The sequence below is a fragment of the Populus nigra genome, chromosome 6 (genome assembly GCF_951802175.1).
Source record: "Populus nigra chromosome 6, ddPopNigr1.1, whole genome shotgun sequence".
Classification (NCBI taxonomy): Eukaryota; Viridiplantae; Streptophyta; class Magnoliopsida; order Malpighiales; family Salicaceae; genus Populus; species Populus nigra.
The window spans coordinates 8178585-8191159 of NC_084857.1; the positions used below are offsets into that span (position 1 = coordinate 8178585).

General features: G+C 33.1%; 2 protein-coding genes across 10 annotated transcripts; both read right to left on the reverse strand.

The window, feature by feature from the left end:
- Positions 1 to 366: 366 nt before the first annotated feature.
- On the reverse strand, positions 367 to 4132 carry LOC133696690 (uncharacterized). 9 transcript variants are annotated; one of them, XR_009842721.1, is made up of 6 exons: positions 3760 to 4071; positions 3517 to 3642; positions 1887 to 2078; positions 1734 to 1798; positions 471 to 631; positions 367 to 435 (listed from the first exon to the last, which is right to left on the reverse strand). XR_009842721.1 is itself a non-coding variant. In XM_062118951.1 (6 exons), exons 1-5 carry the CDS (start codon positions 3783 to 3785, stop codon positions 504 to 506), a joined length of 420 nt encoding a protein of 139 aa, XP_061974935.1. In that variant the 5' UTR covers positions 3786 to 4074; the 3' UTR covers positions 367 to 435; positions 471 to 503. The 9 variants fall into 9 exon arrangements, 7 of the variants coding, with proteins under 7 accessions (XP_061974935.1, XP_061974939.1, XP_061974937.1 ...); XM_062118951.1 differs by having other exon boundaries at positions 471 to 514; positions 3760 to 4074; XR_009842722.1 differs by having other exon boundaries at positions 367 to 631; positions 1887 to 3301; positions 3760 to 4132.
- A 1115-nt stretch (positions 4133 to 5247) lies between these two features.
- LOC133696304 (uncharacterized) lies at positions 5248 to 8452 on the reverse strand. Its single transcript, XM_062118460.1, has 6 exons — positions 8108 to 8452; positions 7377 to 7544; positions 6725 to 6986; positions 6475 to 6641; positions 6098 to 6250; positions 5248 to 5834 (listed from the first exon to the last, which is right to left on the reverse strand). The coding sequence occupies exons 1-6, from the start codon at positions 8150 to 8152 to the stop codon at positions 5487 to 5489; spliced, it is 1143 nt and encodes a 380-aa protein (XP_061974444.1). The 5' UTR covers positions 8153 to 8452; the 3' UTR covers positions 5248 to 5486.
- Between the last annotated feature and the right edge of the window lie 4123 nt (positions 8453 to 12575).

Here is a 12575-nt window from a genome sequence, read left to right on the forward strand (position 1 = left end):
TCGCTTGGATATTATTTTTTTTGCCATACGAGGGACCCGATAATTCCTGACTGCGTAGCATAACATGGAACAGGTCACATTCTCATCTCCAAATGCTTTTTTCGATCTTGGAATTGGACCTCAGACTTCTTTTAATGGAAATGTAGAAAACGTCTCAAATCTTAATGAAAAGGGTTTTTTTTTTTAGTTTAATGTGGGTATTCGGGCCAGCTTACGTGTGCCTCGACTAATCTCACGGGTCCTGAAGTTAACGATCATGTAAGCCTCCAGTAATCATCATATAAGCAATCAAGGCTCGAATCTAAAACAAAAAAAAAAAACAAACTTCTTAATTCTAATCTTTAATTATTAGAATACCATCTCGACAGTTACTTCCTACTTTTAATATAAGATGCATGCGCTTGCGCTTGTGCTTATGGGCATTCCCGTTGACACCTTTTGTTGGTCCATTGGCCTTTCCGTGTAAGCACCTTTTGTCGGTCCATTGGCCTTTCCGTGTGAGCCTAAGGACGGACTGTGTATGAAAAAAAAATTAATAAATAGATCTGAAACCAGAAAGAAAAACGAACAAGGAGGCCTGCAATTTGTTTAATCCCCCTGCTTTCCCGCATTTATCACAGCATTTGATCCCCTGAAAACGAAAATAGCACAAAATAAACCACTAACTAATATGCCTCTCTCTTTTTTTTACAGGTTGCGGGTCTAGTTATCAGATACATATGAACAGCTGTGCCATCTATAATGGTTTCCATCATGAACAGCTGTGCACAACAGTAGGTATTTTATTACATCTCTTCATGCCATTGAAAAAATACTTATGTTTTGATGAATGACAAGACAGCACAATTTCAGAGAAAGTACAAAAGCATATCAAAATCTTTCCAGTTGAAACACACCAGTGATCCGAACGTACGAACAGTACGAACTGGGAAGAAAAAACCCAGTTTCCGTATGATATAATCACAACTGTTTCCATACCATCTTAGGTTGGCAGTATTGCTATATTGAACATTAATCTGGCATGTTCTTAGAATGAATACATTGCACAAGTCATTTTCTCTTCATCTTTACAAACAATATTCAGGATTCTGAAACAAGTACGCAATACACAACAAAGAAACCAAAAATAGATTTACTAAACATTCCCCGCGTGAATTTTAAAAATTTCAAGGTGCTAAAATTTTGTGTATTAAAGATAAGGAATTTTATGTTGCCTTCTTTTTTCTTCAAATTAAAAACAAGAAAAAAATTTTTTTATCAATTTTTTCGTTTTCTAATGGAACTTGACTCGAGTAAATTGGTTGAACAGATTTTCATTTTCCATTTTCTTCCTTCGCGGCCTTGCCTAATATGAAATGGTACCAGCTTATGGGCAGAGAACTGATGACAATCAACTTTTTCCAGCATAATTAGGCTGTCTTTGATAAACCAAGAAATGGATTCAAGAAGAGGCTCCTTAACTTCCAGAACTCAATTGGGAACAAGTTTACACGTATAAAATAACATTTTTTTATATCACATTCTATACAATAGATTTTACACGTATAGTTCATCCCTCTCTCCTTTTGTTGTTCTTTTCAAATTCTTCCTCTGTGTTGTGCAAGAATTTCAATTTAGGATCGCTAACTATAGTAATTCCCATATCGTGTTTGCAGTATCCAAATTTATGTATACACCCCCATCCTGATTTTATTTCAATGGAAACTGACGAGGTTAGATAAAAGAAAGCAAACCTTGAATGATTGTGGCAAGAAACCCTTTGCTATCGAGGTCTCCATTTTTCATTGGTGCAATGAACCTAGAAAATAAAGACAAGAAGTTGATAAAAAAATGTTATCAGAAAGCATATAAATGAAGCAGCAAAAATCAAGGAACAGGTTGAATACTTGGCCTGCACCAACTTTGCAAGCTGAACTGCATCTTCTAGTCCTGAAACCAAAGTAAATTTTGGCAGAAGCTGTTTTATGACGAGTGTGATAACAATGTTGGCACGTTCCTTCTCAAGAAAATCCTTGTTGTATACACAGTGAGGCTCATAGTAGAGTGTTAATTGATCTTGTGGAGAATTGATGAGGTATCTGAGTGCATAGCATACAAAACACCAGAATGTTAGTACGTACTAAAATAGATACTAAACCAGGGGCAATGCAAGTAATTAGTAGTTCTCTTCAAGCACGAAAACCTCTAATCCCTTCTCATGATGCTGCCAAGGAGGACCTAAAACTGGCCCTGCAGGAGCTTTAACTCCGACTTTAGAACCAGTTTTAGCTTTAATTTCAAAACTCTGACCAGGTTCTAGATATGTGATCTGAAAGATCTGAGGTTTGTTTGTGTTTGAATGTGGAGATGCCTTAAATCATCATCACTAAGAAAAGACAGCTTATTTTGTATCATAGCATTGCATGTCCGGCTGCAAAGCTTCAAACTGGTTTAAAAGTAATAGTGCATAGCTTGGTCATAACAATGTCAAGAAGAAGGTTCAGAGTAGAGAGAACACATGCACTGGCAAGACTTAGAAGCCTAAACACCATCCTGTTTATGCGACATAACCATAGTTTTCTAATCTGAAAATGGAACCATAAGCCATGCTCTGCTAATCTGACAATAGAAAAGACTCCAATCAGGAAAAGTTACTCTATGCTTTTGGCAAGTGTTTAGGCTGCCTCGATTGACAAGCATGCATATGTGCAGGAATGCACGCACGCATGAAGGCACTCTTGGCAAGCAGGCATGCGATACACAAAGACGTGCAGACAAAGAGGAACAACCTGGAATTTATTTTCACTGAAATAGCGAAGAGTAACCTTCCAATTCTCTAGCTTGTCTTCTTGCACGGTCAATTTTTAAAGCACTAGAAACAAGACACTCTTCTTACAAGCAAAGAAAAATCATACTTTCTTCCAAGAGAATGGGATAATGATGTAATGCTTTGGATGGGCATAAAGATTTCATAGAAGACCCCGTATTGAGAGGGGAAAAAACGTCACTTAAAACAGATATCAGTTAAGTCCATGTAGATGCTTTGCAAGCCTCTGTGCTGATCTCTTTTTCTCTCTTGATCACACAGTAGATAATGTTCATGTCCTATTTGAATAAATTGCTTGTACGCAAGATATAAGCTTGTACAATAGATAAAGGCAGAAATGAGGGATAAAATTTGCAATCGAGAAAAACTTAAATTACTAAAAATGGATGCGGCAAAGGCTTAGCAGTTGGATGATCGAGAAAGTGTCTTTAAGTGGCAATGATCATCTAGGCTTTGAGAGATCTATAGGCAATCCACTTCAGGAAGATCACTGAGCTGCATTAACGTTGTAACCAAATTCCAACAATCACAATCATTCCCACAATGAATTACAGAGGAAAACAATTGTAAAATGCCATCCCACATAAATCTTAATGGATAATGGACTCCAAAATGTGTATACTGGAATAACCAGAAGGCAAACTGCACGAGGTCAAAATTAAGCAGGCAATAAGCACTTAACATAATAATTCAAAGATTAGGAGTAGTACCTGGAAGTTCTTAAGGACCTCCTTGGCAGCATCATAAAGCCCGGGGATTCCAAAATCCAAGTTACCCACCAGGAAGATGTCGACCAAAACATTAGCCTCACCCACCTCTCATAAACAACTATTCCCCTAAAATTAAAAGAAAGAGATGGATAATATTGTTAACAAGAATAAAACTGGAAAAAAAAAAAAACCAACCATGCGGAAGGTAAGGGATTCCCAGATGAAGGAGACCGAAAATGTCACCTCCAAGTAAGTGAGCATGAACACATCAGTGGCAGCGGCAGCAGAAGTGGACCCAACTGTGCTCTCTTCTTCAGAGACGGGGTAACTTGAATGATCTTATCAGGACGGGTGGGTGAGAATAGCTTAAATGGAGAAAGGGGTCTGGCTGTTCTTCTATAAGGATTATAGAAAAGAAAGTAACAATTGCGTTGATGAAGAGCGATGAGAAGAGAATTTAAGGAGGGTTGAGGCAGGGTAACGAGTGTTGTTTAGATTAGTGAAGTTTTTTTTTTCCCCTCCGCTTAGCTGTTTCTTCCCGCGAATTCTTCCATTAAATTTACTTTCTTTCGTGAATGGCTAACGACTCTTCTCAATCGCATGGGTTTGTTTCTGCCACGTGGCTAGCAATCACCCATCATTTTTTAACAGGTGCTTGTTTGCCATTGTTAAGTTTTTAAAATATAGTTATCTTCTTTCTTTTTTAAAATTGTTTTTTGAATTTTTTTAATTACACATATCAAAGATACTAGTGTTTTAGGTAATTATATTTCAATGTTTTTGTTATACCATTGATTTTATTAAAATGATGTCTTTATATATATTATCATTTTATTTAACTTTTATTTTGGTTTTTTGAAATTAAGAGTCACTCTTATAAAAAAAATATTTATACACGTCATGTACATCTAAGAAGTCAAATATCACTTTATATATTTTATAGTTGTAGTAGATAGGAAGGGACTATCATTGACGTGTAGCTTAAAATTACCATATGATTTATTTTTTCCTTTTCATTTAAAAGAAAAGAGAGAGTTTAAAATTACTCGAAACCTAGATTTTATGGGAAGGGCAGATGATTCGGTTCAAAGCCCTAGCTCCTCCCAGATATATTGGATTTTAAATATTATTTTATTCATTTACTAATTAGTTTTTTCGTTTTAGAAGATAAGGCCATCGATGATTTACTGCACGGAGCAACACCCAAGCAATCGTCAAGGCAAGGGGCCACTCATTTAAAACGCTCAGACCACAAAGCAAGCATGCAAGCACCAAGTTCCTTGATCCAGGAAAATTGCTGCTCGGTTTTCAAATAAGGCAAAAGTGGTGAGAAAGAATGGCTGTGTGCAACTCAAGCCCAAGAAGGCTCACCACCAGACAAATGGGTATGGCAACCATCCTTCCATTGAACCAAAGATGATCTGGTTTCAAGATGAAAGAAATACCACATGCACTGACTAGTGGCGAAAGGCTAACCTGAGCTCGAATGTTTTTACAGACGAGCCTATGCGAGCTGCTGTTCTTTATTGACTCTTTTTTTTTCTTTGCATTACTCGGAATCTCACATACTACTCCGAAGATAAAACCAACAGTGGCCCCTGATTGTTCCATAAAGACGCGAACACAGCTTTGCACCTCACAACGCAAAATCAAGCATTAACACAGCTTTTGATTTCTGAACCCACGGATAAAATGGAAATAAAGTTCATGCACACTTGCACAATTCTAATCTAAGAGAGAGAGAACCGCCCAGTGACAATCTTATAACCAATAATAAACACTACACAAACACCTTTGTTCAAACAACTCAACCACCTTTGGCATTGAGCCCATACCAAAAAAAAAAAAAAACCCCTTCTCGCCTTATACTCATTAAAGGCGAGGACGTCAAGAAGTTTGTTTACCTTCGCATCCACAAAAACAAGAAGACCAGTCTTAGAGGTACTATACAATGACTCTCTGCACATTAACTACAATTTGAAGGCAAGTTCCCTCTCCCATTTTTTAGGCTTAAAGGGCACAATCTCCACAATTTTGGTACCTTGGGGTGATGGCAGCTCATCCCCATGAGGAATCTTTTCATGCCAAACAAACTCGTTCTCATGTTCGAATTTCCTAAGTGTATTTGCAACAATTTCAATTTCATTCTTAAAAACAGCTTTCCATAAATCCTCCCCTGGCGTTTTCTGTTTTGAACTGATCAGTGCATCACAAAGAACTCCAACAGAAACACCAACTTGGCCGTCGTTCCTTAAACCTTCTGCGAGGTGTTTTTTACTTCGTAACTCATGTAGTGCTTTGCAAGATGATATAAATTCCTAAACAAAACATAGAAAGCATCCATTAACAATTAGCAAATCCACGTAACAGGAATATACCCCTTAAGAGGATTTTCAGTTAACTTCGGCTATTTTGTCTCCTTCCTCCAGCCACTTGCCAATATTTCTGTGCGAGCTAGTTATTTTTTGATGAAAAACAGACCATATAGGACTAAAAAGGTTTATGGTTTCCACCAAGATGCATATGTATACTCATCGAACAATGCAAACAATCTTGACACTACCATGCACAACATACATACCAAAAACCGTGATGAAATTGTCTTGCCTTCTCCAGTCCCTGAGTGTATAGCACTTGTGGCTTCACTGAGCAATTCCACAACACCATAGTGCAGCTTTGCCAGAACACCGAAACCAGTATTACCTTTTTCCTCCGCCCTCCTTGTATACACCGCCTATCACATTGTCATACAATCAGTTATCAATATGCAAACTTTTATCGACTGATGAAATTAATTATAAAGAAAAACTCCACGAATAGATGACAAGTAAAGTGCAAACTAATGGATTGGTGGGATCAATGGGCCACACTTGAATCCCATGATCTGATGCTCAAGATTTCTTGTAGTCTATTCTCATGTAATTCGTGTGAAATGACCTCTAAAAAAAAGGAGCTAACCTGGGCCTCAGCCAAACAAATGAAACTCATAGCAGCAGACAAAGCCGAGGAAGCTTCTGAAGGTCTTTCTGCAGATATTGGTGACTGTAAAGATGGAATAACATCATGAGCCAGGTAATGAAAAACTCCAGCAGCTTCTCTGAAAATGAAGGCTGATTGCTTCAAATCTACAACAATAAAAAAGGTAGTGAATAGAATATCAATCAACAGAGTCATGCAGATGTGATAAGTAGTGGTCAGCAATACCCACCTGTTGACAGAAACTCCGAGGCCCTCTCCCGTAGTGTCGCTCCATAGAGGAAATGGATCATAACAAGCTCAAATCGCAAATTATCGATTTGAAAAAACTTTGGACCTCTAAGGTCAAAGAAAGATGACGAGCTAGTAGCACTACTCCATCGTATCTTGAGTTGTGAAGTCCACTGAACCATCTGGCTGTTGCTGCTAATCAAATCAGCATGAGAAATGAAATTTACCAGTAATGGTAAATAGTGTTCCAGTCTGAGACGTTCCTGAGATATTTTCAACAAGTTATCAACTCAGAATAATATGTGAAATGCTACAGAGACTACGACAACTGTAAAATACATGCAAATTGAATCATTTAATTCTATTACAACTACATTTTTACTGGATCATATAACATCAAACGGATTCAAAACCAAACTGACAAATTCAGGATCTCCAATATGGCTCTTAACTACAATATCACTAGGAGATATTAAGATTGCTTTTATGCTTGAGTTCATTCATCGAAGACACAGGGAACACAACAGTCATCACTTTGAAGAAAGTTTGGCAATTAGATAACACACAAAAGGAAGGGCTAGTTTCACACAATACAGAAGACAAAAACGTCCATTTTGCTTAGCCAGACTCTCATTCAGAAATTAATAGATTACCTGCTCGCAACGAGAAGTCAATCCACCGGATATTTCTCTAGCAATAGCCTCGGTGATGTAACTAGTCTGATTAATAGACTCCTCAATTACCCTGCGCTTGGAGCTTAACTCTTTCAGATGCTCTAGTGTAGCAGAATCACGTGCAGCGATTACATCTTCAAAAACAATCTGTTTCCATGGCCAACACATTTTAAAAAACAGATTATAACTTAAACCCGCATTTTTGTGCAGCCATTAGATATCGCGATGGCTCGAAATCTAGAAATATAGAAGCAAAGTATAGAATAAAACAAATGCAAATACATCTACAAAAATTTAATCCATGCTAAAATCATTTCCAGGGAACCCTTTTCATTTCTTGAAGCAGCATCATCAGTATCAAAGCAAGTTGATTTTTCCTGAAATCAATGAAATTCAATTTTCATAAAATCTAAAATGTCCGGTTATTTAATTCATGTCCCTTTCCAGTCTAGTTGCTTTTCACTCCCTACGCATCAAGCTAGCATTTCAGTTTTCTAACCCAGTCAAGCCACGAAATAAGGAAAACCACCCTGACATGAAGTTATCGAGAACCAATAATTGGCATCACCAGTGATTCACATGATGAAAATTGAAAAGGAGGAAACCCATTTACTTATTCCAATCAAGAAACAAACCAAAACTAAATCCCAGTAAAAACCCACGTGATATAATAAACAAAAAGGATCAATCAAGAGAGAGAAAGAGAGTACCTTTTTGGTTTTAAGCTTGGCCAGGTCTCGATATTGAAGCATCATCTTTGAAAGCACTCAAGAAAACAAAAACCGAGATAAGGAAAAACAAAAGACTAGAAACAAGACACAAATACTTAAATTATCTTTCTTGTGCGTTACCCAAAAAACCAGCTTGGGATTTAACAGCTATGCTATGACAGGCATTACTGTAGCATCATCTCTATATATAAAAGAGAGTATGATGGACTTATAACTGAAAAGTCGTTGTCAAGGAAGGCGTTATCATTATTATTGATATTTGTTTCCTTCTCTTATAAGATTACAAGTAATATCTGGGAAGAAATCTGGTGAGTCTGCCCCCAAAGTCTTCCGCGGAATTGTAGTTATAAAGTCTTCGGCTCTTACTAATAACAACTACCTTGTTTTTTTTATAAATTTTTAAAATATAACTACACTATTATTATTGTTATTAACATATAAAATCCTCGGGTTATACCAATTCTCTACCGCTAGGATCTTATTAGTATTCACATTGCATTATTTTATTATGTTTTTTCCTGACAAGATCCTGATGATGGCGTGGAAACATTAATCTAATAATCCAATTCCTTAGACTTTTTTTTTTAACAATATCAATATCTTTAAACAGCTTTCTTTACACCAAAACCATTTTCTTGGAAATTAAGCAGGCCAGTGTATATTTGGGAGTGTGATTACGTGTATTTTTTAAAGTATTTTTAGTATTGAAATGTATCAAAATAATATTTTTTTTATTATTTTTTATATCAACATATCATAACAATCCAAAATATAAAAAAATAATTAATTTTTAACAAAAAAAATTAAACCGCATTCCTAAACTGGGTTTAAATGGAAGGAGAGAAGACAAGAATTTTAAGAAAACGTTTAATGAATGTAACCAATATTGTTGTAGTTTGTAGGTAAATAAGTAAGAAAAATATTTATATTTTGCATTGAAAAAATATTTATATAGTAAATTAAATAAAATTAAATAAAAATTCATGGTTGATGAAATTAAATAAAAATTATGGTCGATGAGCTTTTTTAATTTAATTTTTTAGTGTAAGTATTGTATTTTGATGTTATAAATATTCATGTAATAATATTAGAAAGCCGAGATCATCCATTATAGCTTTTATTTAATTTATTATAAAATAAAAACTCGTATTTATTATAAGCAAATGGTTTTTTTTTAAAAAAAACTAGGAATTGTTTGATTTCTGTATTCAGTTACAAATTATACCTGCAATAACTAGATTAATACAATTGAAGATGTGAAGACAAGATTGAAATATAGGGGCAAATTGAATAATTCACCTTTCATTCAATCTATTAACTAAATATTATATATCTAAGCAGTGTTTAGTCTATACATGGTGTGATTTAAAACTGAAACACGTATTGCTTTAAGAGGAAACTGTCTTGTTTTTCAAACAAATTACACTGCACCGGGCTTTTAACCAAAAACACAATGGCTTATCCCGTTAAGTGTTTTAGGTCATGTTTATTTTTGTGATTTATAAGTGTGTTTTTTTAAAAAAATTAGTTTTTTATTTTTTTATTTTAAATTAATATTTTTTGATATTTTTAGATTATTTTAATGCGTTGATGTCAAAAATAATTTTAAAAAATAAAAAATATATTATTTTAATATATTTTTAAGTAAAATATATTTTAAAAAACAACCATAACCACACTCTTAAACATGTTATTCTAGTCAAAATAATAGCTTTCTCTGTTAATTTTTTTAATCACACACATTAAAGATGATAGTGTTTTACATAATTCTATTTTGAAATTTTCTTATATACTATTGATCTTATGAGAATGATGTGTCTACATGTATATGTAATATCATTCTATTTATTTTTATTTTTATTTTTATTTTTATTTTTATCAAAGCTCCTTGTACTTTAAGAATCACTCTTGTAAAAAAGATGTATGCATGATTTGTAATTCTAAGATGTCATGTGTCACTTAATGTAAATAAAATATATTTTTTAGAACATCAGTAATATATTACAGTACTTGTTAATTATTTATCATATCAAAAAAATCAACCAAGCACTGTTTATCTGCTTTAAATAATTATAAGCACGATATAATAACTAGTTATCGAATACGCCAACACGGCCTTTACTTCACAGCGTGGTACCGAAAGCACGATAATACCAAACACAACTTAATAATCTCAACTTGGCTATTTTCTTCTATTTTCGGCAATCTTGGCTTATTAACACCTTCTTTTTAAAACCGTGGTGAAATGTCACAAAAAAATAACAAGATAGTATATTTTACATGTGTCGTGAAAGGGATATTTGATATTTATAACTTGTCATTACTATTAATTTTTATTATATATATAAAATAAAATTTAATGGTTAGAAGAGAAAAGAGAGAGAGACAAAAAACAAAAAAAACTCTTAAAGCTAATTACTACATCATCAATATTATCAAAAAAAATTTAATAAAATAAATCAAAAAATTACCAACGCAAATGCACCATACTTGTTGTCTAAAAATGGTGGGCAGGTGGCTCGCTTGTTTTTGTAGAAAGCATAACCCACATAGGTTATTGTTAGCCATTTTTTTTTGGCATTGTTGAATTTGTTTTGAGATTTTTTTATGGTAATAATAGTATTGTAATTAGAGCTTTAGTATGTTTTTAATTTTTTTTTCTTTCTCTCATCTCTCATGCCTATTTTATATTTTATAGAAAAAAAATACTATTCCAATTAGCTATAAATATAATATTTTTCAATCATAACATATACAGAGTGTGTAATTTCCCAGTGCTGACAAGTGCGAGGCCTAATGTTTCTAAGAATTCTTCTCAAGTTACATTGCTGTAGAAAAGAGGACTTTATTGTTCCTTTTAACGCTGATTGCATCAGAGGTTGCTTTCTACTGAAAAGGAAAAGGCAAATATGTTTGTTTTGGATGATCAGTGTTATAATCCAACAAAGATATGACAATCTCTTGACACTGTGACTGTATCCTTTGTTTGTTCATTAATTTGTGTGGCATGCTTGCTTTGCTGATGGAGGTGGTACAAACATAGTTTTAAAGTTGGGTTCGGTCTAATAGGTCAACTCAGGATCCAGTTAATCCGAGAGTAGAATCGAGTTGAATTTTAAAAAAATAAAAAAGTAAAAAATCCAGTTAATTTGACATGTTAACCCGGTAATCTAGCAAGACTTGATCAAAAATCCAGTTGCAGTCTGTTAACTATTTTTTTAAACCAAAACAATGTTATTTTAATTTATAAAAAAATTAGGGTTGACTCGGATTTTAAAAGAGCGTTTGGAAATGCGGGTTGGCCGTGTTTTCCAAAAAAATTAATTTTTGTTTTTGCTAAAAATTAATATTTTTTAATATTTTAAATCGTTTTGTTGTGCTGATCTAAAAAAATAAAAAAATATTATTTTAATATATTTTAAAATAAAAAAATATTTAAAAAAACAAACTCCATCATACTCATAAACAGGTTCTAAAACAGGTCGATCACCGTGCTGGTTTTAAAAACTCTAGCTACAAGTCTTGCATGTTAGAGCATTTTTAATGATCACAAACCGGGTATCGAATGGGCATGTAATGCCCTTGTATCATGCAATGCCTAAATTAAAATAGATGACCTGTGCAATGAATAACATTGCATATTATTAATACAAACTATCAAGTTTGAAAGCAAAAAAAAATTGGGATCAGGGGATTTTTTCTAAGCGGTTAAATTGCTTGTAGATTAGCGTAATATTATTAAAATGTTTTTTTAAATATTCAGAATAGCTATGCTTTAAATGGTTAGTGAAAAAATAAACTCATAATATGTTATTAAAAAATTCAAGTTAGGCATGAAAGTTAGAATTAATATTTAGAAAATTTCCATGAACTTATTTTTGTAATTGTTAAAAACTTATTTTGTATAGTGATATTTTAAAAATTATTAAAACTAAAAATTGTGGTGTCTTTATGAATTATTAAGACTATCAAAATTATGTTAGTAACAAACTTGTCTATTTAGTAATATGAGTTATGTTGATTTGATATTTATTTTATTTAAGTTTGATTTGAGTAAAATGTTAGAATTGTTTTTGAGATATTTCTAAAACTGTTTTTCAACATTCCAACGAAAAGATTAATTTGATTGGATATTTTTTTAACAAATATATATCTAAATTTAGATTTTTTAATAAAAAATAATATGAGACGGATCTATTTATATTTTTTAAAATGTTTATGTTTCATGTCATTTAAAATAAATATAAGGATCCTTATAACAACAATAAATTTTTTTATAACAAAAAAAAAATTATGAATTAAAGACAAAATAGTTAAGATGCTAATTCAACTTATACGAGTATTCAAAATAATATAATATAATTTAAATTTGTTTGTGAATTGAATTTCAATTTTAGATTTGAATAAAATGTAAAACAAGAATCAAGACAAAATATTTTAAGGCTTG